Below are 25,638 nucleotides of genomic sequence, written 5' to 3'. Positions count from 1 at the left end.
AAACTTTTAATACCAAAAATGTTTAACTACTGAAATTTTCCGTAATTTTTATCTGTATGTATAATATATATAAATTAATTTGTTAAATTTTAATCTGTAACTGAATTAACAGCATTTCTGCATCAGTGGCGCGGGCAGTTTTATTCAGTCACAAGAGTGTCAAAAATACAACATTGGCAAACAGGCAATTTTCCAGACTGAAGACAGTAGTCTAGATATTTGGAATATAAATAATTTAACATGTACATATTTGTTACTAACGGCTTTTATATTTTGGGATGTTATAATGGAATTTTTTACATTTACGTTTAAGGATATTTTGCATAAAATATAAAGTAGATACGTTTTAAAAACGTTTAATAACAACCAATTCGTCATCTGAAACAAATCTAACCGAATTTTTTACGAATGCTAAATTTTTAAAGCAAAATATGTAATCAATAATTGTTAAATTTTCAAGTAACAAAATAAAAATGTAGCTAACTTACAACAAAAAGGGAGCTGCAAAATAAATTTATGTCATTCAAATTTCTTCGTAAGCACTGAACCACACAGTTTAGTCAGTATGACAAATTGAGTAAAAATAAATCCATCCCTATTGGCCCAGCCTACAGGCTTAGGTAGATTTCTAGGTATCTATTGCTTCTGGAAATGTTCTGGAAACTTCTATAAACTTCTAAAACAATTAAAAAACTTCATGTATATAACATACTATATGTTATCTAATATTCCAAATTGATAGATGAAACATTTTCCTATATTTCATATAAGTGGTCACACAAAAAAAAATTACTTTGGACCAAGATTTAAGATGATATGAAGATGCTTAAAAATAAATTGATTGTATTTGATAGGAAGATTTGAATTTTTTTCAACCCCTGTTTTTAAGGTAAATAGTTCGTCTCTTCATAAATTGTTTCAGAAAAAGGTTTTGGAGAAATGTTAGGATTTTTTGCAGTAAATTATTACGCATTTGATAGTGAACTACTAAAAAAATTTATGATTATATTTTTGTCTTTGAACCATTGTTATTTCCACCCTTTGCAGTAATGGCTGGTTACATAAAAATTTACTTTAGACAAAGGTTTTTGACAATATCTAGAAAGTTAAACAAAAATAAGAATGGCTTCGATAGTTCATATGGTACGGAAGGTTTTTTTTTTTTCATTTTTTAATCCCACATGAGGTTTTTTCAACCCTTTGCAGTCTAATAAAAAGTCATTTTGGACGAAAGTTTTGGATAAATTTTTGAATAATTACAATTAATTATTATATATTTATTTTTTTCACCATGAATAAGAATGGATTTAATAGTGTAAATTGTATGGAAATTGCGTTTTTTTATATTTATACCCTTGTTATTTTCAACCCCTTGGGCAATCGCCTGTCTTATCAAAAATTGTTTCGGACAAAATGTTTTGTTAAAAATTATAAGATTTACAAACTATTCAACGGATTTGTTTATTGTGTCTAATAAGGAAGTTACGAACGTTTTTGTCCTCCAAGTCATGTTTTTTCCACCCCTTGCAGTTATGGTTGTTCGTATCAAAAATATATTCCGACAAAGGTTTTTGGTATTATTCCTACGAGTTATAATACGTTCAAACGATGCGATGTTTGTCATACTATGAGGGTTATAGCGATTTTCTGTTTATCAAATAACTTCCTTTTTTTTTTTTTACCCCTTTGGTGGTTATTATGCCCATTAAAGAACTCGAAAGAGATTTTTATTATTTTTTTATATCAGTTTGGAAATGATTTTTGCAAAATAACGGCGTATCATGTCCATAAAAATGTTATATAAATAAATATTATTTGTATAAACTTTTGAGTTTACGATGGTTTCGGGGTCTATGGAACATAAAACGAAAAATTATAATAAACTTTTCTGAAGTCGTTCCATGTTCATGGCTACAATAGGTAGTCTTTCTTCGAAATATACCTAAAAATCCACAAATTGAACAACATAGAAGGAAAACGAAATGCATAGTCATTAATCCAAAATAATAATAATATTTTTTAAATATAAAACTGTGTTAAAGATAAAGTAAATTACATTTAATGTATGTATATGTATACATACAATCACTCACTTCACGGACACAGGTAGGTACTGAATATTACACAGCGTGTACTCGTGCTCTCCCACAGTTTTAGTTTCACACGAGAATTAGTGTGAAGAGATGTAATTGATACACCAGTACGCTGGCAAGGCCTCGGCCCCCATCCCACCTCCCTCCACTTTGAGCGGCGGGAGGGGAAGCATCTGGCAGGCCGTTACAGAGGATGCCCCAAACGGCGAGCAGTTTTGCCGATGCAGACGTTTACCTCTAGTATTGCCATTAAGAATTTTCCGCGGTAACATGCCTGTTAAAATTCAGGAATCATTGCAAGATGTATTAAGGCATGTCCGACTGGTGAGTTCCTTAAATTCTGAAGATTATTACTCCACAAAAAAGAAGGTTAAAAAGGAGTCAGAAAATGTAAATGCGGGTACAGGACAACTTGAATCCACCAGACTGACGCCGAGTGTACTTTATATTCTTATCCTGCCCCAAAAAAATTAAAACATCTCAAGTACTTTTTAAATGAGAGTCATAGAGGTAAATGTATACAGTGCCTTTCTACCAGCATCCAGATGGCACCCTTAAGAAGGAAAAAATAAGATTTTGCATCTACAAAGATTTATTGATAATTGTAGATACTAACTTCCGGTTACACCAAAACTGGAAACGGAATCTCTGTAAACCCTTTCAATGTAGTAGAATGTTAGAGATTATTTAATATCAGGGTTATTATTTTTGTAAAAACGATGTAAATACTGGAAGTTTCCAAGCAAGAGTACAATGCATACTTCAAACACTCTTATTTTAAATTTTTTTTTGAACTGCTCCAAAACAGTGAGATTTATTAGACAGCTGTAAAATTTGCCGAACTTAATCTGTATCCTCCCAGAGCTTGTTTCAGCAACTGATTATCAATTATTGGTATTAGAATTCACATATTTTTCAAGTGATTTAAAGTGCTTAAAGCTAGTATTTCTAGCGAAGTGTGCTAACTCACATAACCCATAAATACCACACAAAATTTTCATTTCCTCTCGCTTCTCTGTTTCGTTATCAATGCGAACACAGTAGCAGCAAGTTATACATTCCTGAGCAAGCAGGAAGCACTCCTCTCCCGTAAGCCACTTGGCTGCGGATGTTGGATGTTATCTTGTCACGTGGTTGCTTGTCCTGTCCTCAGCTGGATGTGCTCATCAGCTCAGACGCCTCGTCTACCCTGAAGAGCTTCTGCGAGTGGCAGTACAAGATCAACCCCAACATCGACCATCCCAACCACCATGACATCGCCGTGCTGCTCACCAAGTACGTAGCGTCTGCTTCATTCATAAACTAGTGACGATACATAATATCTCTTACATTCTGCTCTTTCCCACCCATAGAGTCCATGTCATAGACTAGTGATGATACAGTCTGTATCTTATATTCTGCTCTCTCCCACACATCGATTCCATGTCATAGACTAGTGATATCTCCCACTCATTGAATTCGTGCCATAGACTAGTCATGATACAGACAGTATTCTATATTATGCATATTGCTACAACATTGGTTCATGACTTTCTAGTCAAATAAGTCATAGACATAATCTATGGTTTTGTAGTCGATGCAATGTTCCTTTCTCTCTCTCCATACGCAGAGAAATAAACTTTACTGTTTAGCAAAGTAAATAACTCATGCTGGGCCAGTAATTATATCATTTAAGAGATGATATCTTAAAGAACTTTATTTCAGGTGACAAAAAAGTGTTACTATTCTTATTGCATTTTAAGATTTAAAAATAATGCCATTTTACTTGAAATATATGTTTATAAATATAAAACATGTTGATTTATGGCCAACCAATATTTAAAGTTAAATTTTATTTACGTGTGTTATTCAGAGATCAGCCAGAAATGTGGGAAAATTCGTCACATATACACCTTTGTGTTAAAGTAGTATGCTGTGGATGAATTAAAGAGTCATCTTATTAGAGAGTCAGAAAATTTTTAATAAGGAAGCATCTTTGTGCTAGTTATCTATGAAAACAATTAACATTCTCTTGGTCCCATCCAGGTCTTCACTTAAGGTATACAATGAATGCCCCCCTTCTGTACTCTTACCTACTACAATCAATGACCATGATCGTCAAGCAATAGCGAGACGCTATCCTCATTGGGAAGGCGATAGGCTAACATCTAAGAACTAAGACCAGTTAGATGCGATTTGTAATTTGTTTACCGATTTCCTAATTTAACTGCAATTGGCAATCCACCTATTACTAATGATTCCGTTGTTTATCTTTGTTGTATCATATAACTATGATTTTGTGAAATATACCATAGGGATAATGAAATAAAATTTTTAATTTCGAAATCAAGATTTTATGTTTTTAAGATCTGGAAGGAGTCATGAAGTCCTGACTACATTCCTTATAGGCGTGTTGGACATTAACCATCTAATTAGGTAGGAACTGTTTTGTCTGAGGGTTGGCAACAGCACACTTGTACTTATTGGTGTACATTGCCAACTAAAGGATGTAAGGACGTAAGGCGCTGTGCGCAGGTATGACATCTGCAGCGACCCGGCGGGCGGCAGCACGTGCGGTCTGCTGGGGCTCGCCAACGTGGCGCAGGCCTGCAACCCGGAGTCCTCGTGCTGCATCAACGAGGACAGTGGCCTCAACCTCGGCATCACGGTGGCGCACGAGCTGGGCCACGTGTAAGTCCAGAGGCCACGCACTTCTCTCCCCACTCGTGCTGACTGGCCTAGTTGTCGTGCCTCACACCCCAGTGCCAGATTACCAAGGCTGCTGACATGCTATACGTTTCTGCCGCTGCGGCTAAAACTTACACAAGATTTTTTGCCGAATATTCTTTCCACCACTTTTCTAAGAGTTCCCAATGCAGGTCTCTCATAAATGCACAAAGTAAATGTATCAAAACCAAACATGTACATTACTGAACTAGAAGAAATCACTGATAAAAACCGCAAATTGTGGTACTGGACTTAGACATATATGAATTGGTCCATGCAAAAAGGGCTTCAGTCCATTTTTTCCGCAATTCCAGTTTGAATATGCAACATTACCTAAGAAGGTAGATACACATTTCTACGCCAAAAAGACTTCAGTCCAATGCAATGTTACCGTAGTAACAGACTGTTAATTTCACTGTTCCATGCAGCAAGGGCTTCAGTCCTGGACTGAAGCCCCTTTTGCATGGAATAAAGTTTGGGAATTTTTGTTGTAGCGGCGCACTATTGAAATATTCTGTGACATTATGTTTCCTAACCTGTTATTCAAAATGTTTATAACAAAAGAATGTTGAATATGCAGTTTGTTTGTTAAATGATGGTAAATTAGTAAGTTTTATACAAAGATATTGTTAAATAATGTCATCAGAAAGTGAAGGCACAGACAATGTAGAAGAAAGAGGTATAAAGAGGAAAAGTACACCATCTTCTTGGAAAAGAAATATAAGAAAAACTGCCAGATGTAAAGGGGAGGAATACCTAACCTCCAAAGGCAATTTGATTCCAGCCAGAACAACAGGACCTCCATGCAGGTAGGTCTATAACTACCAATGTTATCTAAAGCTTGTATTTGTTATATACATTACAATATTAGGCACTTACTTATGTATTTCTGATATCAAGAGAATTAGTTTTAGTAGGCCTAAATCTCTCAATGCACTATATATATTTCCTTTATTTTCCAACAATCACAAAAATATTTATCGTTTTGTTTTCAGATGTCAGAGAATGAAGTGTTTTGAGAAGATCTCAGATGATGAAGCTATTGATGTGCTAAGACGTTTGCATGATTTGCCTACAAAAAATCAACAAGACACATTTATTCAATCTCTGATTGATATACATGATGTTGATCGCCGTCGACCTCGGAAGAAAGAGGGGGCAAGAATTGTTGACAAAGTTTACAAATACTATGTTATTATAGGCCATGTAAAGAGAGAGGTATGTTACAAAGCTTTCTTATCATTGTTTGCTATTACTGATAAACGAGTGAAGAGGATTAGAAAACTTGCTTTATTGGGCAAAAGTCCCGTTGATGAAAGAGGGAAAACATCAAGTGCTAACACACTTCCACCTGAAGTTCGGGAAAAAATCAGAAACCACATTCTTAGCTTTCCAGTTAAATGCACAAAATACACTGGTAAAACAAAATCATATCTCGATGCCAGACTGTCTGTAAAGTCCATGTATAATCTATTCAAAGATAAAAATCCTGACATTAACTGCAGTTATCAGTTTTTCATTAAGTTTTTCAATGAAAACTTTTCTCTATCATTTGGCAGACCCCAGGTTGATTTCTGCTGTACTTGTGAGGAGTTAAAACTTAAAATTAAAAGCCCTCACATAAATGAAGCAGCCAAGAGGTGTGCGGCAGCGGAACTAATGATTCACAGAAGGAGGGCAAAGAAGTTTTATAATGAACTTAAAAAAGAACGAGACTGCAAAACTGAACCACACGTTCTGTCCATCTGTATGGATTATATGCAAAATATTCAATTGCCACGAATCCCAGTTCAAGAGACTTTCTATATGAGGCAGTTAACAGTCAATGTTTGCTGCATACATAACATAAAGGAACATAGTGCTATGTTATACCTTTATCATGAGGGTACTGCCAACAAAGGCCCAAATGAAGTGTGCTCACTTTTAACGGATTATTTGAACACGGTTCCTCCAGAAATTAAGGAGATAAGGATTTTCTCTGACAACTGTTCTGGCCAAAACAAAAACCACTCACTGGCACGTTTGTTATTGGCTTTAACACAAACTGGTCGATTTAATAAAATAGAACAGTTCTTCCCCATCAGGGGTCATTCGTTTCTCCCCTGTGACCGAGATTTTTCAATGATTAAAAGACAGCTGAGGAAACATGACCGTTTATATTCCTTAAGAGAAATCACTGAATTAGTAATCAAGAGCAGTAATAATAATAAGTTTATGGTGACACATGTGAAATCGGAACACATATTCGATTACAAAAATTGGTGGCCTCAATATAAAAAAAGTCTGTCATTTCAGAAGAAACGCGCCCGAGATCAGTTCCGAAAGATGATAAGCAACAGTTTGGCATAAGTTCCTTCATGCATTTTTCTTTTAGTCAAGAAATGCCTGGAACAATTGTTGCACGAAAATTTATCAATGGTATGGTACTACATACTTTTTGTTTGCGGCAAGCAATGACGAACCCCGAATTTCCACCATGCATTGCTTATCCAGAAGGGAAGGTCCCCATTAAAAAAAAGAAACTAGATGACATACGAAAACTTCTGCCCTATATTCCCGAGGAGCATAAACAATTTTACATTGATATTTCTAACTGGCCAACAGCTGAAAACATTGATTTGGAAGTACAAGATGATTAACTGGAGAACATTGATTTGTAGGTACAAGATGATTAACTGGAGAACATTGATTTGTAGGTACAAGATGATTAACTAACTGTATATAATTTAATTTTTGACATACTGTACATGAGTAAATAAACTAATATGTAGTAAAATATAACATATTGTATCTTCTTTTCTACCATTTTGTTGGATAAGAAACAATTAAAATAATATATATACTAAAATAACAATAAAATATAAAAGAGTGTTTAATAAAATACTTTTCCATGCAAAAATGGCTTCAGACCAACATATTTTATAATTTTTTTTCGACAAACTATATACAAGAACAGTAATATAGATAATTCATATGAGTGGTGAAATTGTTAGGTACCATATTAAAAAAAGGTGTTATTATATTATTAAAATCTTCTGGCGCAGACAGTTTTTTGTGTTTTTCTCAAAAACACTTATTTAGGACTAAAGACCTTTTTGCATGGATCGATTCATATCTGAACAGGAGTTGCCTTTTTTTGATAACCCAGTACCAAAAGCCTACCTTTCTTGGGGCCCAACAGGTATTTCTTCGGAATAGGGATATTAGTTCGAAATCGCTATGATGAGAGGCTGAGGCTACTTATCCCAGCACCATTACCACCCATAATCCCCCTAGCTCACGCAACTAACAAAATAGTTGACTGTGTTCTTAGCCCTTATGATCTTATCAGAACTATCACCTACCAAGATCTACTATTTCACTCTGGGACCCCTCAGTCAAACAGAAAACCTGTGATCTGATGGAAGCCTGTCCAACCTCTCCTAGCAATCCAGGCTAGTATACGGAGACATATCGCCGCTCACTGTGTCAACTCTTCACATGGCTATGGTACCTACAAGTTTGCTCCAAGCCAAGTGCGAGTCCAACACCAATCTGATCCTGGGCCGAAATATAAAACTTCATTGGGTATACATTCTCATCAACCATCGACCCGGACTACTACTCAATTATGGAACTTGCGTTTTGCGAAGGTCTGTCAGCTGAAGCAAATCTGTCAGCTGAAGCAAAGCGCTAACAAATCCAGCTCGTGATATGCATGGAGGACCTCGGTGTCAACCTCGGATATTCCCCCAATCCTAGTACTACTGTCCAGGGAGTTTACAACCGCTTAAGGCCCGGATGCATCCGTATTCGCTGGTAGTACCTTCAGATATTCCTTTAACCACTAACATTTGGTTCTTCACATTCAACCAAGGCTTTTGATACCAGACAGTCACGAGACATGGGAAATGAACCACCCCCCCTCCCCCAGAAAGATTTTAATCGCATTTGCTGCTGCCTGAAGGTTCAGCCCATTCCTAATTTCTGGTACCTCTTCCAGCTCTGAGGACGCCTGAGGCTGGGGTGTTCCCTTTAGAGCCTTCTTTGGCAAACACCGGCGCCACGAGGATACAGAGGGTTGCCATGGATGTAGAGAACATACACATCGTGAGTCTGAATTTGACCGACAAACATCAGTGGCAGGTTTATCGCGACTAAATAAGTTCCAAACCTCTGTACGACTTAAGGTCTAAAGTGTTCCCTAAGGCTGGTATACATTTTTGGAGTTGGATCTGAATAACATTTTGATTGCAAATAAAGAGTATTCAAGTCATAAATTGAGTGACTAGATAATGTTTAATTGAAATAAATTCTACAATTCTGTCGTTTTAGCGAACTAATTCTGTCGAAATAATGTTGGGTAGTAACAAGCCACAAAAATATGTGGAAAATAAAACTGTTACCACACCCCCTCCCCCCGCAAATTATTTCAATGACATACTTTTGCTAAAAACAAAATTTACGGTGGTTTTATAACTTCTTTAATTTAAACACAATTCATATGCTTAGTGTTTTATGTTAAATCTTTGATCAATTATTTACATTAAAAATGTTGTTCAGCCCCAACTTCAAATACATATACCAGATTTCGGAAGCCATAAGTCGTTTAGAGATTTTCAAATTATTTTGTCATGATAAACCTGCACCCGTAGTTTAACGGTTGAATTCTGACTCACCCGCTTAATAAATATTTTCTGTGGACCTGTTGATTTCTGTCTAGAGCCGGCGGCAGCTCCAATGGGCACTTTATGTAACAAATCCGGCTCAATTCCATAACTGGCCTAAGAAAACATTGGACGAAAATGAAGGTTCCTAATAAATGTTTTCTGGTCCTTTCTCCTTCATAGAGAGTCTTTGAAGGAGCCAATGCCAATTACTTTGAAATTCATTTTTGGAAACAGTAGAACTACAAATATCCCATCCTTAAAATAAGACTACATTAATTTATCTACGAACGCAGGTACACAATTTTTCCACATTATTTTAAATATAGCAGGAAATGAACTCCCACTTTGCTACACTTATTCACGACTCACTTGCTAGAGCTCATAGCCGGTGAGTCAAGGTCTGAGCTAGATCCCCCGACCAGGCCTGGCATTTTACGCATCCATGTTGCGTAAGGCAAAGTAAATCCTCCGCATAATCACCACGCCATTAATACCCAGCATGCACTGCGCAACGTCGCCTGGGTTCACAGCGGTCGGAAACGAGTTTCAAGGACTCATCATTTACGAGTGAATAAGAAATAGGGCCTTGCACAGAATCTGCTGTTCCACGTTGTTTCCCAACAGAGAAGGAAGAGTAGTGTAGACTAATGCTGAGACAGACCGTGCGTGTACGCTGCGCAGTGCCCTATTCGTGGCTCCCTCATTGGATGGCTTATTTGTCAATAGAAATGTCAGAAATGTTTGCCTGGAGGGACACAGCAGGCACATTGTTTATGTTATAAAATCTTTGATATGCCACAGTTTCAGTGCAGAAAGTAGGTGCTATTCGCGGCCATCTGTGTGGGGAAGCCGGAGTGTTGAACTGTGGCAATGCTGCTCCATAGGCCAGCCAGGCTTCTTGTGTAAAATCGCAATTCATTTACCTGTTCGTAACATTGTGGTGTGACCTTTTATTTTACTAGACTGAAACTTATGGGTATCAGGATATAAATTTGGCCATAACGAAAACACCTGCATGGACTCTCCTTAATAATTTCGCAACTATTAACCCTGTAGACTTATGTGCAATTTTGTTTCTTAGTATATTGTCACAAGGCATTGCCATAGCTCTTTTAACTGTAATAAACTTAGACGATTAGAACAGTGATGCACCAAAAACGTAGCAGTCTCCTACTGTACAGGAAAAGTTAACACCACGATTAGGTTTTCATTGATTCCGGTCGTACAGATAATCCTCATTATTATAAAAGCACAAAATAATTAGTACATGTTCTTTTTTTGATAAATAAACAAGAATTTGACAACTAAGGTGTAAAACATATTTTTAAAAATCAGCACGCCCGACGCAGCCCACGAAACAGCCAGTTGAAAGTACATATTGCAAGTATCGTTGCAAAGAGGAGGATGTGCGGCGCCGAGCGACGGAGACGGGTTCAGGAGCGTCGCACAGCTGACGCGGCAGCTCCTCTGCCACACTCAGTGTCTCGTCTTCATTTCAGTGCGATTCATTCAAAGCCACTCTCTGCCGTAGACTTGTTACGTCAAACCAACAATCACGCGTCCCGACACAGCCCCAAGATGTTCTTTACGAAGGCAACTACAAAAAATAAATAACCTTTTTTTATTATAACTTATATGTTATTCCTCGCACATTCACGGGGAAGCCTAGTTGGCCATATTAAATACTGATTTAGCAAATGTTGACAAAATATCACTATCGGTTCAGCTAAACAGAAGATAAATTCTGTGTCATACAGTATTTTAAGACTTTGTTAATGATTTAACTTGTCAATATGATAGTTTTACTCATTTATTTATCTGTAGCATATTCTCACAAATTAAGCAGAGAAATATTCATAAAATCAAAATAATGAATTGCAATGGAAAGATAATTTTCTATTGGTAAAGCTTCTGCCAAAATATAACAATAATTTTGTTATCATGAAGAATATTAAGTATTTCTGCTATATTAGTTGCCTTCATTCGTTTTAAGTTTATTGATAGAATATATTTCTACATCATTAACTTTATTAGTATGAAGTATAAAAGTTTCTGTATTATTCCTACCTTTTGTGATATGATCTTAATTATAAGTAAGTCATAATGTACCACTTTTTTTCATTATAAATTCAATATTACAGCATGTAAATATACTGAAGTATTTATAACATCCTCAAGCTTGTTTATAAATTACGTTTTAATGTTCTTGTTTAAGTCAGTTTTATATTTAAATGGATAATTATAATTGCATATATTTTGTGAACACCAGAAGCAATACACCATAAACGTAACTAGAGGGGGGCGGACGGGACTTGTGCCCCGGGCGCCGCATTTGGTGGGGAGGGCTGGGTGGGTTACTAAACTGGCAAAGTAATTTTTATTATAGATATTAATTGAATATCGTATTGTTAAAACACAAAAAAAATGTTGGAGGTCATATTAAATTAATTATTTGTATTGAAAGATACATATATGTGTGTCGTCAAATGTTTAAAAACTGGTACTTTTCGCGTACTATCCAACTTGCAATGTATTAAAAATGAAATGACTGCAAATAAATCTATTTATTTGCCATCTAAACTAAATCAATTTTTTTTTGGAATAGTGGAATTAATATGTGGTGGCGCTGCGATGTGTTGTATGGAAATGTTTTGATTTGGTTAGTTTGAAAAAAAAGTTCGGGTTTGCCAAGATGAGTTCTTGCTCGGGGTGGAAACTAGTCTAGTTACGTACATGAATATAACTACGTTTTAGGGATAAAATATGAGTTATATTATTTGTGAACAATAATCTATACCAAAATAGAAATTAATGTATATAATACAGTTTACGAAAGTTAACGGTAATGTGTTGTATAGTTAAAATGAATGGTATAAAGAATTCTCCATGGATATTAAAAATTTTACCTACAGTTCAAAAAATGTCTTGAAATTTGGAAATAGACCAAACCGTTCACATCAAAAAATTTACAAACAAGTAAGTAAAATACTGTAAGCAAGGACTTTAAACTACAAATTTATACACAATTATTTTATATGGTAAACATTAAGGCCTGATCGATAAGTGGCGTTGTCAAATTTAAAATTCCATCAACCTGTTAACGATGGCCAAAAATAGTTCTTTAAGATAAATACCGTTTAAAAATACAGCTTCACATTTAGTATCTCATTTCATCAAACGCGTGGGTCTGTTAGAGAACCATTTGTAAACAAACATGTGGTTCTTTTTTTTACATCTGGTGATTTCCACAGTCCTGTCTGCAAATCGTAACCTATGTTGGAGCTACGCGTGGAAGAGGAAATTCTGCATTTATAATTCATTTTTTTACACTGTAAATATGTACATTATCTAAGGAAATTCAATTGGTACATTGAGTCCACCAGAAAATATAACAAGCCGAACGTTTGTCACAGATTTATCTATCATGTCTAATATTAAGTCGTTCAACCAGATTGTTCGAAAGTAAGGTGGTTCTGAAATGCACTGTGTACGCCAAGAGCACCTCTGTCGCGTCCAGCAAACTCACATGAATATTTCTGTTCCATTTACAACAAAAAAAAATGACGGTGTAGCGACGGCGAAGGGTGATGAGACGGAAAGTGATGACACTATGAGTTGGTCTAGGCCCGCACCCTGCTGCAGTCTCCCCCTCCCCCTTGGGAGACACCCGCCCACCAGGGCGACGCATGACGAGGCAATGAGCCGGCCAGCTGACGACTCTCGGGGCCTCGCCTCCCTGGGGCTCGTGCTGGACACGGCTGTGGCCCCGCGCGGCCTCGGCGAACAACCCACCACCTCCCTCCAACACAAACCAACCAGGTTCCAGTAGTGGCATGGCTCCAAGGGGCGACACCCAGAGGCAGTGGGCGGCGATGCCAGCCGGGCACCGGGGCCGGGCGGCTCGCCACGGAGGCCCGCAGCCCTGCAGGAGCAGCGCGTGTTGCAGGATGGGCCTGGAGCACGACTCGCAGGGGCCCGTCAAGTGCCCCTACAAGGACCCGGTGACGGGAGCCAACTACGTCATGTCGCCGCACGTGACCGCCAACACCATGGCCTGGTCCAGCTGCAGCCGCGAGATGATCACGCAGTTCTTCGAGTGAGTACTGGCCCACAAGTCAGGGTCAGCCGCAATCTTATATTCGAGAAGCTCATGCTTTTTTTAACTTTAGAAAGATCCACCGTCTGGTATCCCGCCATTTTATGTTTTAGTCTGTTGGAGGCTGCCATCTTGATTCCATCTGCTGGTTGCCTCCATATGTGTTTCTGCTATTTCCATGTTTTTTTTTATAATAATTACGGATTTATAAAATGGCGGGCAATACAACATCGACTGTTTACTGATTTAGGTACCTACTTAGTATATGCTTTGGGAACGTTCCATAATATTTAATGAATTTAGATATTAATGACTATGTTTAAATTTAAAATTAACTTTTTTGCATAGAACTAAGAATAAGAGAGAGTAAAATCTTTCATTTTGGTTATAATTGTGTTTTCTTAAGATGTTGGCTAAGATGGTGGATGCTACAATAGCTGACGATCTGGAGATTAATGCTAGTTCACTCAGCAGACAACAAATAAATTAACGTGTCGTAAGTGCACTCTAGAAGACAGCATATGCAATACAATGCACTTGCGCGCCTGATAGCATAATTTTTTATTAAAAGATGGCGGTATCCAACTGACATTGCTATTTTTCCTCCTCATTTTTCAAAAAGTATGTTCGACTATGTGTTATTTTAATGTATTTATTATTTAATTTTAAGGCTCAATAGTCCTCCACCAACATGTTGTCAAGGAAGTCACTTTTACATGCCCGGAGTCTGGCCTGGCATGGTTCGAATCACCTTGCTTCCGATTTTTTGTATAAAAGTTTAAATAAATTATTTAATGATCATAGACACACTGATAGGCATGGGACATTGAACTTACCTGCACGAGACAGAATGACACTGCCACTCTCTAGGAACAAACATCAAACACCAAGATGGCGGGATCCAGCAGATGAAATTAAAATGATGATATTCAGCAGACGAATTCAAAATTTCAGAATCCAAGATGATAGACACTCCAAAAATTAAAAATGGTGGAACTTCCTAGAATCCAAAAAAGCGGACGGAGATAGTGTCAAAGTCAAGGTCTTCCAATATGGCGGCCAGGAATCACCTTGAATGTACTCTACCGCTGCGCTCGTAAGCCTCTTGAGAATTTAAAGGGATAAATTGTATTATACTCATTGTAATGCTAGGTTTTCTTAGGCATTTTAAAACGTGTTATTATTTTTTACTATGACTAATTTAGTTTAGCAAATATATTCCAGGGTATTTTCACTATCATAAAATTTAATTTGTCACACCAATACGTTTGGTATGTTTCCTAATGTTTATGAGTGACCATATACGTGTTTATGTTGTTACAAATGGGTCCGCCATCTTCGTGACACAGTAACGTTAATCGAATTCCATGTCATACCGAGGGCTAAGATGTTTACACATCAAAAATTATATCCACATGATGCTTGCGTATCGCTCGGCGGCGGATTTCAAAGGGCTGATAAGGCAATGAAGTTGCTACGGGTTTCGACGGACTGTGGGAGTGTGAGGGGATGTCACCTCAAGATAATGGACAGGGTAGGTAATGTTGCAACAGTAACTCCTATTATTTACTCTCCGCGGTTTGTGTACTATATTAATTCAATACGAAGCTGTGGTTACATGTACGGTTCGTGATGAATAATTGTGTTATATATATTTTGGACCCAGTATGCTTGGAGTATTAATTAAATGACTTATTAGTACAATGATACAAATATCATGCAAGAAAACGGTGGTGAGTATCGCTGAGCATGTATACAATTTGTTATGTGACATATTAATTATACACTTAATATAATTTAGTTTGGACTTAAATAAGTAAAAGCAGACTTATTCAGTTCATCGCTGCATGCTTTATTTTATATATTTAAAAATGCAGGTTACAAAAAGCAATTTATAAAATTTTAGGAAGTTATGGAATAACGACATAAATCAGATGCTCAAAAGTGGAAAGAAAATCATCAACAAAGAAGAAAGATTAACTAAGGTCAGATAAATTAATTCTATATTGGGCCTGAGTCATCTAAGAAAGTTAATGCAGATGATAATCGTGAAGTAAGGATTAAAATAATTCGTTACAAAATCCAAAGTGTTCACCAGAGTTGAATGAATCATTTTGTGCTGATATTCAAACTTCAACATGAAGTGCCGAGTTGGTTACGACTGTTACGGACTTATGTAACAGATAACAGAAAAAATTTCTCTACTACTGAAGCAACGGACATCATTGAAGTGGATAACTGGCATAGTGGATAACTGCATAGTTTGCAGGAGTGGAAACTGCCAAGTTTCGCATTTGATTTCTTACATCTGTGACACTGACCAATAAAGAAATTAAACAAGTTGTTTAAGTCACATAGTTGATATATTTCAAATTGTTCAGTGTTAAGTACACCGTTTAGTTTTAAAAAGAGTCAATTAAAGATCACTTTAGGTATGCTTACACAGAATATTTTATTTGAAGACTCCCAACTTCCCCGGAACAAAAAAAAAAAGCTAGACGAGTAAGGTCGAATGTTAAGACGATGATCATTTCTTTTTTTATTCGTGGAATTATGTACCGGAAATTTGTTTTCCCAGGCCAGACTGTTAACCAGCAATTTTTTTTTTGAAGTTTTAAGACGTTTGTAAGAGGATTTGCGGAGGAAACTTCCATAACTTTGGTGATCAGGTGACTTTTTCCTTCATCACGACAATGCCCCCCCCCCCCCCACACACACACACACACACAAACACATACACTCGGCCTTACGAGTTAACTGCTATTTTGCCTCTCCGGGGTGGCCCGTGTTTTCCCAATTTCCGTATTCGCCAGACCGAGCCCCATGCAACTTTTTCCTGCTCCCGAGAATAAAGGGAAGCGTTTTGATGATGTGGAGGCAGTAAAAACAGATTCGCAAAGGGCACTGGAAGATATCAAAGTTCAAGAGTTCAAGAGGTTCTTCAAACAGTGGGAGGAAAAATGACTTGGCAAGTGCATGGCATGTAATGGGGAGTACTTTAAAGCTGACTGAAGGAATTTTGTAGAAAAAATAAATAAATAAAGAATAATTTTTAAAAGACAAAAATCCTGTTTTTTTTTTTTTTTTGTTTCCCTCGTACATTCAGTTTATTATGATGACATGTTATATTTTTCTAGCAAAATCAGTAGTCCTCTGTGACGGTATGCGATGTCAAGGGATGGCTATGTGATGGCTCTGTGATGATATGTGATCGCTCTGTGACGGCAAGTGACGGACGGCTCTGTTGTCGTATAGCCGGCGAAATGGATACCTCGTCGAACCTATTCTGCTGGGTGGATTTGTTGGAGTGTAAAAGGCAATGAATTACCTAACTACCGCTCTCAGAATAAGCTTGCACTTTATTAAATATTTCTTCCATAGATACACAGTTTGTTACAATTAAATACAAAATTACTTTTTATCGTTAGTACGACAGAACTTGCCAACCTTCGCCACTCTTACAGAATCGAAGTTCTAAACTACATATATGATAGATCATGCGCCTCGCGCGTAATCTACATGCTCTCCGTCCAAACCGACGTCTCTGATCAAAACAGGTCCTTCCTCATCTCGTGAGCCACTATGTATGTGTTATCTGAGTAGTATAGAAAAGGGCATACTGGTGCAGGGTTCAGGGTGTGGAGCCGAACGCCATCTTGGATTGTGACGTCACTGCAGCCATCTTGGATGACCATGACCTTGACCTTTGACCTTGACCCCGGCAGCCATCTTGGATGACGTCATTTTGTTTTCTCGAACATTCCGCCATTTTGAATTATGACGTCACCGTTGCAATTTCCGTTACGGCCGCCATCTTGAAAATCTTTAATATCAGAATTTAATGAAAAAAAATTTAATTTATTAAAAAAATCAATTAATAAAATTTTAAAAGGAAATATTTTAAACACATACATTTATGAATGGAGCACGGAGTCCTCAGTTCGAACCCGGTAAGGGCAAAAAAATAAAAATGGCGACCAATCCTTCCCTCATGGTGGCTGCAGACAGACTGACCCATACCACTTTTTTCATAGCATATATGTCATCAGGTAGTATATGACATCATGACTGCCGTCTTAAAAATCCGTAATTTTAATGCTAGAGATTCGGGAAAAATTCCAAAATTCATTAAATAAATTTGTAATCAATATACTAATTGACTCGATCGATTCCTATCCTTGGTTAGATTCCTGGACGATGTAAAAAATTGTCATTTTATGTAAATATAATTATTTCAATAAATTATGTTCAAAATTCTTAAAGAGGCTTAAAATCCTATACCTCCAGCCTCCAGTTAGCTGTTATGTCCACCATCTTGGAAATTTGTATTTATTGTCACATAAATTTATAAAAAATATTAAAATTCATAAAAGAAATCAATAATTAATTTACCTATAGAATCGATACATGGAGAATTAACAAAATGAAGTAGGCCTAATTTCGTGTAAAGGTTACAGGTTTGAGAAAATAAAAATAACACCACTTCTTTAAAAAGCAATTTTAACATAAATTTTATACTACTACAAGTACAAATAAAACAGACAAATTACTAAAGTCTTTAGCATTTCTCAATTTCTGCAACTGCCACCCACGAATTAAGGTGAGGTGGAAAGCCCCACCACTTGACGTAGGATTGTCCATTTCTATGTTTTATAATCTTCTCCACCAAGTACATATCAGGATACAACGTAGGCTGAATCTCTTCGGCATAGAAGCTGCCACGAATAGGTTTGTGGTCCAAATCCTCGAGGTAGTAGGTCCTAGGCTCTGATTCACGAACATGTGTCACACGGAAAAGTTCGGGACTCCAGTTCGCAGTGAAACCTTTCTCGAAGATACCATTCTGCTTGGATATTCGCACAATGTCACCGACGCTAGCTTTAAGATTTCGTGGATCGTTTTCTTGTGTTGGAAAACACTGTACGAAGTAGGCGATTGTCCTTTACGTTTTTGGCTTAATTTTCGTGGTAGAATGCACTGTGGAATTATACTCGCTTATAAGTTTCGGCAAGATGTCAAGCTACTTGTAATTTCCGTTAGCCGTGAACTGTCACCACATCTTGGAACGCAAAGTTCTGTTAAACCTTGTGACGCCTGTGACAGCGTCACAAATAAATTTTTTTGTTCGTGTCCGCGCGTTGTCGGAAGGTGTGACTTATCGCGCCATCTATTAGTGTTTTGGGTCGAGAGTTGTACGCTAGCTACGGGCTAATCCGTGTAGCGCTGCGGGCGGTGACTGTTGGAATTAGCTACCGCGCATAGCGGTAAGCGACCAGTCAATCACAGCGCTGGACAGAGAGAAATAGGGAGTGACTCGTGAGTTAGCAGTGGGGCCAGACGGTCAGTGTGGGTCTATGATAGGTACCTCCGGTGAATAATGCACATCACGACTTCAAGAAATGATTTTCACTTTACTTGATTTATGTGTAATTCGTGGACGAGAGGAGAAGAGAGTTTTCAGCGTGTATATTATAGACAAAGCAACGCGAGGCTCGTGCGAGGAAATGGAGTGTAGTTAACCCCCAGTCGAGCCCTCAATCGCCGAGGTAAATATCAGCATAGACCCGGGCTACTTACGAGCAGAAGAAAAGCAGCTACGATTGAGCTGTGGGAAAAAATTTTGTAACAAGATAATAGTGGTACTTTCTTTTCTAAATACGAGGAAGCATCGGCGCGTGCGAGAAAATTATTTTAAGAAGTTATAAAAAAAAATTTTATATAATAAAATTTTTTTTTGGAGTTCGACACGACATGGAGGGTTGTGGAATAAGCGAGAAGGTGTGAGACTAGTCTACCGAGTCAACTTGAGCAGCTGGCACAGGAGGAGGACAACATTTTATAAACTTAAATTTGGTCTACTATTTGATTTTTCCTGTTTATTGCGGAGGAAGGGAATAGATCGTCTCGACGGATTAATTTTTTTTGGAATTGAAATTTGGGAAGAAATGAAGTTTCGTCGGTAGCTGAGCGAAGGAAATTCCACGAAGTTTAAATGGTTCGTCGTATGGAATGCAGCTGGTTCGAGAGTCGGTGATTGCAGTCGGCGTCCCAGCTGTCCAGTTAATGGTGGTGTAGTGATCTTTTCTTTTAAATGGCCTTTTTAAATTATTTAAATTGTGCGTCGTCCTGTTCCCGATGGCAACTGAAGGGGTGAGTCTTGAAAAGTATATTTCCTTGGGTCCCTGTGGATGGTGAAGAGCTAGTAAGAATTTATTAGATAATGAACAAAATTTGCCTAAGGGTGTCAGTTCTATAATTTTTTTTTGGTGATTTAATTTTTGCCGGAAATATTTTAGGCATTTTATTGTTTGCATGCTGCCCGCCTCCGTAGGTTGGAGAAAAACCTGCCATGCGTGATTAGTGAGATTATTATATAATTTTTATAGAACTATATATATTTATATTGTTGATACTTAGAGTGGTATGAAGCTTTATGAACTGTAAGAGACTAAAATAATCGAGAACTGATAAATTATCGTGAGATATAAATTATAAATTGATGTTTTATTGAATGTTAAATGTATTATATAAATTTTTTATAATTTTTTTTAAAGAACTATATATATTTATGTTGTTGATACTTAGAGTGGTATGAAGCTTTATGAGCTGTAAGAGACTAAAATAATCGAGAACTGATAAATTAACGTGAGATATAAATTATCAATTGATGTTTTATTGAATGTTAAATGTATTATATAAATTTTTTATAATTTTTGTTTATAGAACTATATATTTATATTGTTGATACTTTGAGTAGTATGAAGCTTTATGAGCTGTGAGAGATTCAAATAATAGAGAATATTCATCTGAGGCTGTCTTGTGTGATCGACGAAATTATGAAATTTTCGTCACACTAATTCTCTCTTTTATATTAAATTGTATAGAACTATATAGGCATAGTGTGGGTACATTACTATATTTAAATTTTTTTTTTTTGAATGTCGGGACTTGCTATAAGGGAGCTCTCGGGGTGGGATAAATAAAATTTATTAGTATTTTAACATAAATGGTGATTGTTTATAGCGTAGGAAAATGGAGTAAGAGTTCACGCACTTGTGGTGAACTTGTGGTGAAGCCTGTGAACCCACACTACTAAAAGAAAAACTCTACCCACCTCTATTAAAGTTTTTGTCTTGTACCTGAATTTTGAGATTTTAAGTTCACTTTGATTGTTATAGTAAAGCTTTTTGTAATTGAGCACTGTTGAGATGCGCATATTAGTAATTGTTTGCAAAATAATTAAAATATATTTATACCACTGAGCTCTGCTCTTTGTTTTTTTTAACGTAACCTTTTCTTTCCCTTTGATTTAGTACCCTTGGGCCAATTGTTAGGCCAGGTTCTCCCTGCTGTAAGGGTAATAGGTAGAGAAGGGTTACAACCTTTCGACAACGGAGGCTTTGACATTACTAAACATAGAGTAGTGTTTGATGTTATAAGTCGTAATAAAAGCCTTGAAGGTTGCATTGAAGAATTCTTTCCCGAGGTCCGTTTGCAGGTGCGACGGTACACGGTATTGTTCATGGCCTTGGCTACTTCAGTTGCATTCTTTTATTTAACAGATCTATCCCAAGCGAACTTGCTATAAACTTCAATGACTGTCAACATGTAATTGAAACCTTTATTCATTCGGGAATATGGTATCATCTCAACAAGGTCCGCCTGGAATAAATCATCAATTCCACGAACTATGACCTTTCGACGAAGGTATTTTCGTCTAGCAGGAGCATGAAGTTCGCGAGCAATTCCGGTTCGACTCATTGAATGTAGCCGGCTTCCCTCAGTTCTTCGAGTATGGAGATTATTTCGTTGATGTGCGAATAGTTTCCTACACAAAGGCGCCGTTCATACTGAAGCGATATAAGATAAGCGATATATGGTAAGGGATATATCGCGGCGATATATTGCTAGGAAGGTTCATGACAGCGGGCGATAAATCGGCGCGACTTGGGCGATAGAAATGTTGCGGGAAGACAATTCTCACTACTTCAGTTACAAGTATGAGCTCAAGTGAGGAAGACGTTGTAGTGGCTTATTGGTTCAGCGTAGAATGAGAAGAAAAAGAAAATACTGGGTACATCCCTACAGTCTTACCAACGTGCACCATAGCTCGGCTGTTGTTTCCAGAGAACTGTCTCAGCATGAATCAAAATTCAGGCAGTTTTATCGAATGAAACCTGAAAACTTTCATTTTCTGAAAAGCCTACTGTCACGAAATCTTGAAAATAAAAGACATACACTTCAGGTAGGCTATTTCTCCAGATGAAAAACTTATGTTTACCATAAGGTAAGACATTATAATTATAAATAGTAGTATTAATAAAATTATGCAATTTTATTTGTATGTATTTTTACAAATTGTACCAATCAGTTACACTTTCTTGCGGCTGTGGGATAACCGAATTGATTTCCGAAGTCGTTGCAATATTGCTCATGTGAGACTGAGTTTGTAAGGTGTCATGATGGGATGACGCACTCCATACAGAAGGGCTAGAAGCAACTGAAATACTGGATTCCACACTCTCTCGTTCGTCCTCCTCTAACAACTTATGTAAGAGAGACATTGTTTGTATTTTGAAAGTCCTCTTACGACGCAAGCTAAGGTTTTTCAGATCAGGCAAAAGAGAAAGAAGGAAATGCTGTTTAGCATCTTGGTCACTTTTATTAACAGATTTTTTCATGTTCATCCATTCTATAAAAGCATCATCGACTTCGTCTTTTCCCTTGCGTTTTTTATATGTTTGACTTGAGCTTTTACGAGAGGGTTTTTCGATTAATTGCACAGAAGCAGCTTCATCAGGCATTTCCTCTTCAACAAATGTCTCACTTTCGTAATTTTGATTAGTTTTGGGCTCCTCTTCTGCAGTATCTTCAACGTGCAGATTGCCGGATGTATCTCCTCCTTTCAAATATGGTTGTAGAAAAGCTAAATGCTCAGTCAAATAATATATTTTCTTTGAATTCTGGCTAGCCCCAGACTTTGGAGGTCTCAGCGATCGCACATATGCTGTTCTGATGTTCTTCCATCTATCTCGACAGTTCTTTTCTAAAACAAAATTAAAAAAGTAGACAATAATAGCATTTATTTATAAATGCAATTAAAACACATGTATTACACACCTTTTTACGATTTAAAACCCTCAATTTATTGAATGCATTTTCTTTCCAGGTATCTAGTAACTGGAAGCAGCTTTCAAGATCTTTCCTTGCAGTTTTACAGTGGTAAATCAACTATCAGTTACAAGTGCATTCGACTTGTGCTGCTATCTGGTCCCATTTACAACTGCTATATATGCCACAACCAACAGAGGAAACTTGGAAGCAAATATCAAAACGTTATTATGAGTTATGGAATTTACCTAACTGTATTGGTTCTCTTGACGGTAAACATTTCCGCATTAAGTGTACCCCTAATACAGGGTCTACAGATTATAATTATAAAGGGTTCTTTTTAATAGTTCTAATGGCTTTGTCTGACGCTGATGAAATGTTCACCGCAATAGATGTTGGCATCTATGGACGGAATATTGACGGTGCTGTGTTTCGCAAATCACCAATGGGCAAATTGTTGCAGGATAATAAATTGAAAATACCTGAAGCCACTCCCTTGCCAGGCGAGGTAAATGACGATCCTTTTCCGTTATACTTTGTGGCAGATGAAGCATTCTCTCTCCATCATAATATAATGCGCAAAAAAAAAGTATTAAATGATGCAAGGCGAATATTCAACTTTCGACTTTCAAGAGGCAGAAAATGTGTGGAATGCAGTTTTGGAATGCTAACGTCAAAATTTCGTCTATTTGACTGACCAATTTATATAAACAGAAGTAATGCTGTGCAGACCATTATAACAGTATGCGTGCTTCATAATTTTATACGCAGACTATAAGGAAAACCTTATGTTCCACAGCAATTTAGTAAGTTCTGTGGTACCAGCATTATCAGATAACAGTACGTTAAGTGAAAACAAGAATTTGAACGCAGCAAATCGCTTAAGAAATAAACTAGATGAATACTTTCTGAAACCAATGGGTGAAATCCCTACACAATGGAGATGTGTCGGTTTACAAGACCCAGCCATTTAGTACAACAAATTCTTTATATACCTGTATGTACTTAAAACAAAATTACGAACATTTAAAATTAAACTGTAGGGTGTAATTCATTGCATATATATGTATAACCCTATGTTAACTTAAAATAATGTTAAATTTTAATTTTATCACGGTAATGAAAATTTATATTCAAACTACCTTGTTGTAAATGTTAAGTAATTCTGTCAATGTGAACCATAATTTATCTCTGAATTATAATTTAATGACTTTTTTCATGTGTCACAGTATATATATATATATATATATATATATATATATATATATATATATATATATATAAATTTATGAGTTAATAACATAATTCGATTACTTACTTGTCTTACATAATAAATAAATACATAAACAATGTATTTACCTGTGTCTTTTATTTCTGATGCAATTTTCCTCCATGCAGCACTCGTCACATCTGTCTTACTGTATGCGGCAATGGAATAATTCCAGATGCACTGATGAGCTTTTACAAACTTAATGAACGGAATTACATAATTGTCTTCTCTTCTTCCCGCCATATTCGCAGCTCGAAATATCGTACGAGACTAATCGCTGAAGCGACCGGCAAGCGGTACTTCGAGCGATATGTCACTTGCGATATGTTGTGCAATCGCGCGGCTGTGAACCTTTTTTATCGCCTCCCTTTAGATTTCAAGTATTTGTCTGTGCGTGTCGCGTATCGTATATCGTTCACGATACATTGCTTATCGTATATCGCCTTAGTGTGAACGGCGCCTAAGAGAAACGTGTAAAATTCTAAGGCGATCAACTAATTCATTGGGAGTGTTCCATTATACATATTCAAATTTGTGACCATTTTCTAGCTTTTTTAAACCTTCACCATGTATTGTTAGTTCACTGAAGAGATTAGCGAGAATGTCGATTTTTTCATGATCTTCGTTGTTATATACGCCACTACCTGGATCGTTATCGCGAAATGTGCATTGGTTAGCTCTAGCAGTTTTTTGTACTCCTGTAATTCTTTGTGAGAATATCCTTTAGGCTCCCTGCGAAACAGCAATTCGTACAGACCCGGAGTCCCATGCGTTTTGAACTCTTATTCCGCACACAATATTTTCTGGCAGAAAGTATATTTCTTTAGCACCGAGGAACCACTTATTATGTTTTCTGTACACTCCATAGGTCGTGTCATTATTCCGACTCATAAACGATATCAGATAGGTCGGACCATTGCATTTACTTGGTGTCCCTTTTTCGGTATTTTTTTCTTGTGCATGGACTCTGTACTCGTTAAGTCCTTTTTTTCTCGATCTGGTTCTAACTTTATCTTCTTTACAGTTGGCATTTCATCTTCAACTCTGTCTACATAATGATGGTTGGTTCTACCTTATTTTTATGTTCGTCGAGGCGACTAGTAATTGTTTTAAATATCTCTTCATTTTTCATCTCACGTGCAAGTCTGTTTCGTCTATTACGCCCCCAAGCTAACAATGTATCCCGTGAGGGGAAGTGTCGTGACACCTCCTCCAGTCCCCTCCCTGAGTAACACACTACAGGCGGGAGCGGTACACTCAGTGAAAACTGTTGTGGACCTACGTCAATAACACAGCCACTATATTAGCTTATTTCACGTTTCGTTCCACCTATTTCCTACATATTCAAGTGAAATACGTTTGTTATAGCATACACATCCGCAGAATTAGAATATAGGTACCTTCAGGTTACATGCAAACAGCAACTGGTCCACAAACATAACAAGTAGACAATTGCTGTTTGTTGAACAAATGGAATGGCATCTGACCTACCATTTACATCTAACGCACTCATAGCACAACAAAGATGTTTAATTAATACACTTGTACTTACAACTGCCTAGTTCAGACACTCGAAGCCTGAAAGTGCACCATCCGAGGATCTTCCACCACTGTCATCACTGGAACTGTCAGTATCTTCACAAACATCGCTTTCACTTTCACTGTCACCGTCTAGACGTATTATAAATGTTTCTATTTCCTCTTCAATGCAGT

General features: G+C 37.1%; 2 protein-coding genes across 2 annotated transcripts in view; both read left to right on the top strand.

Annotated features, from left to right (window-relative positions):
• Positions 1-25,638, top strand: part of LOC134529979 (A disintegrin and metalloproteinase with thrombospondin motifs 6-like) — a 225,691-nt gene that overhangs the window by 24,058 nt on the left and 175,995 nt on the right. Inside the window, exons 6-8 of the mRNA XM_063364509.1 lie at positions 3,247-3,368; positions 4,608-4,763; positions 13,395-13,544. Of these exons, the coding sequence (XP_063220579.1) occupies positions 3,247-3,368; positions 4,608-4,763; positions 13,395-13,544 (428 nt within the window). The remainder of the gene's footprint in view (positions 1-3,246; positions 3,369-4,607; positions 4,764-13,394; positions 13,545-25,638) is intronic.
• On the top strand, positions 5,544-7,537 carry LOC134529964 (uncharacterized). The gene is made up of 2 exons (XM_063364508.1): positions 5,544-7,459; positions 7,496-7,537. Exon 1 carries the CDS (start codon positions 5,805-5,807, stop codon positions 7,146-7,148), a length of 1,344 nt encoding a protein of 447 aa, XP_063220578.1. The 5' UTR covers positions 5,544-5,804; the 3' UTR covers positions 7,149-7,459; positions 7,496-7,537.

The sequence above is a fragment of the Bacillus rossius genome, chromosome 1 (genome assembly GCF_032445375.1).
Source record: "Bacillus rossius redtenbacheri isolate Brsri chromosome 1, Brsri_v3, whole genome shotgun sequence".
In the NCBI taxonomy this organism is placed as follows: domain Eukaryota; kingdom Metazoa; phylum Arthropoda; class Insecta; order Phasmatodea; family Bacillidae; genus Bacillus; species Bacillus rossius.
Note: the sequence above shows the minus strand (reverse complement) of the source record. Positions and strands in the feature narration are given on the sequence as shown.

What these genes read in the sequence shown, in the direction of transcription:
- LOC134529964 (XM_063364508.1), top strand. Translation starts at nt 5,805, where the DNA reads ATGAAGTGTTTTGAGAAGATCTCAGATGATGAAGCTATTGATGTGCTA.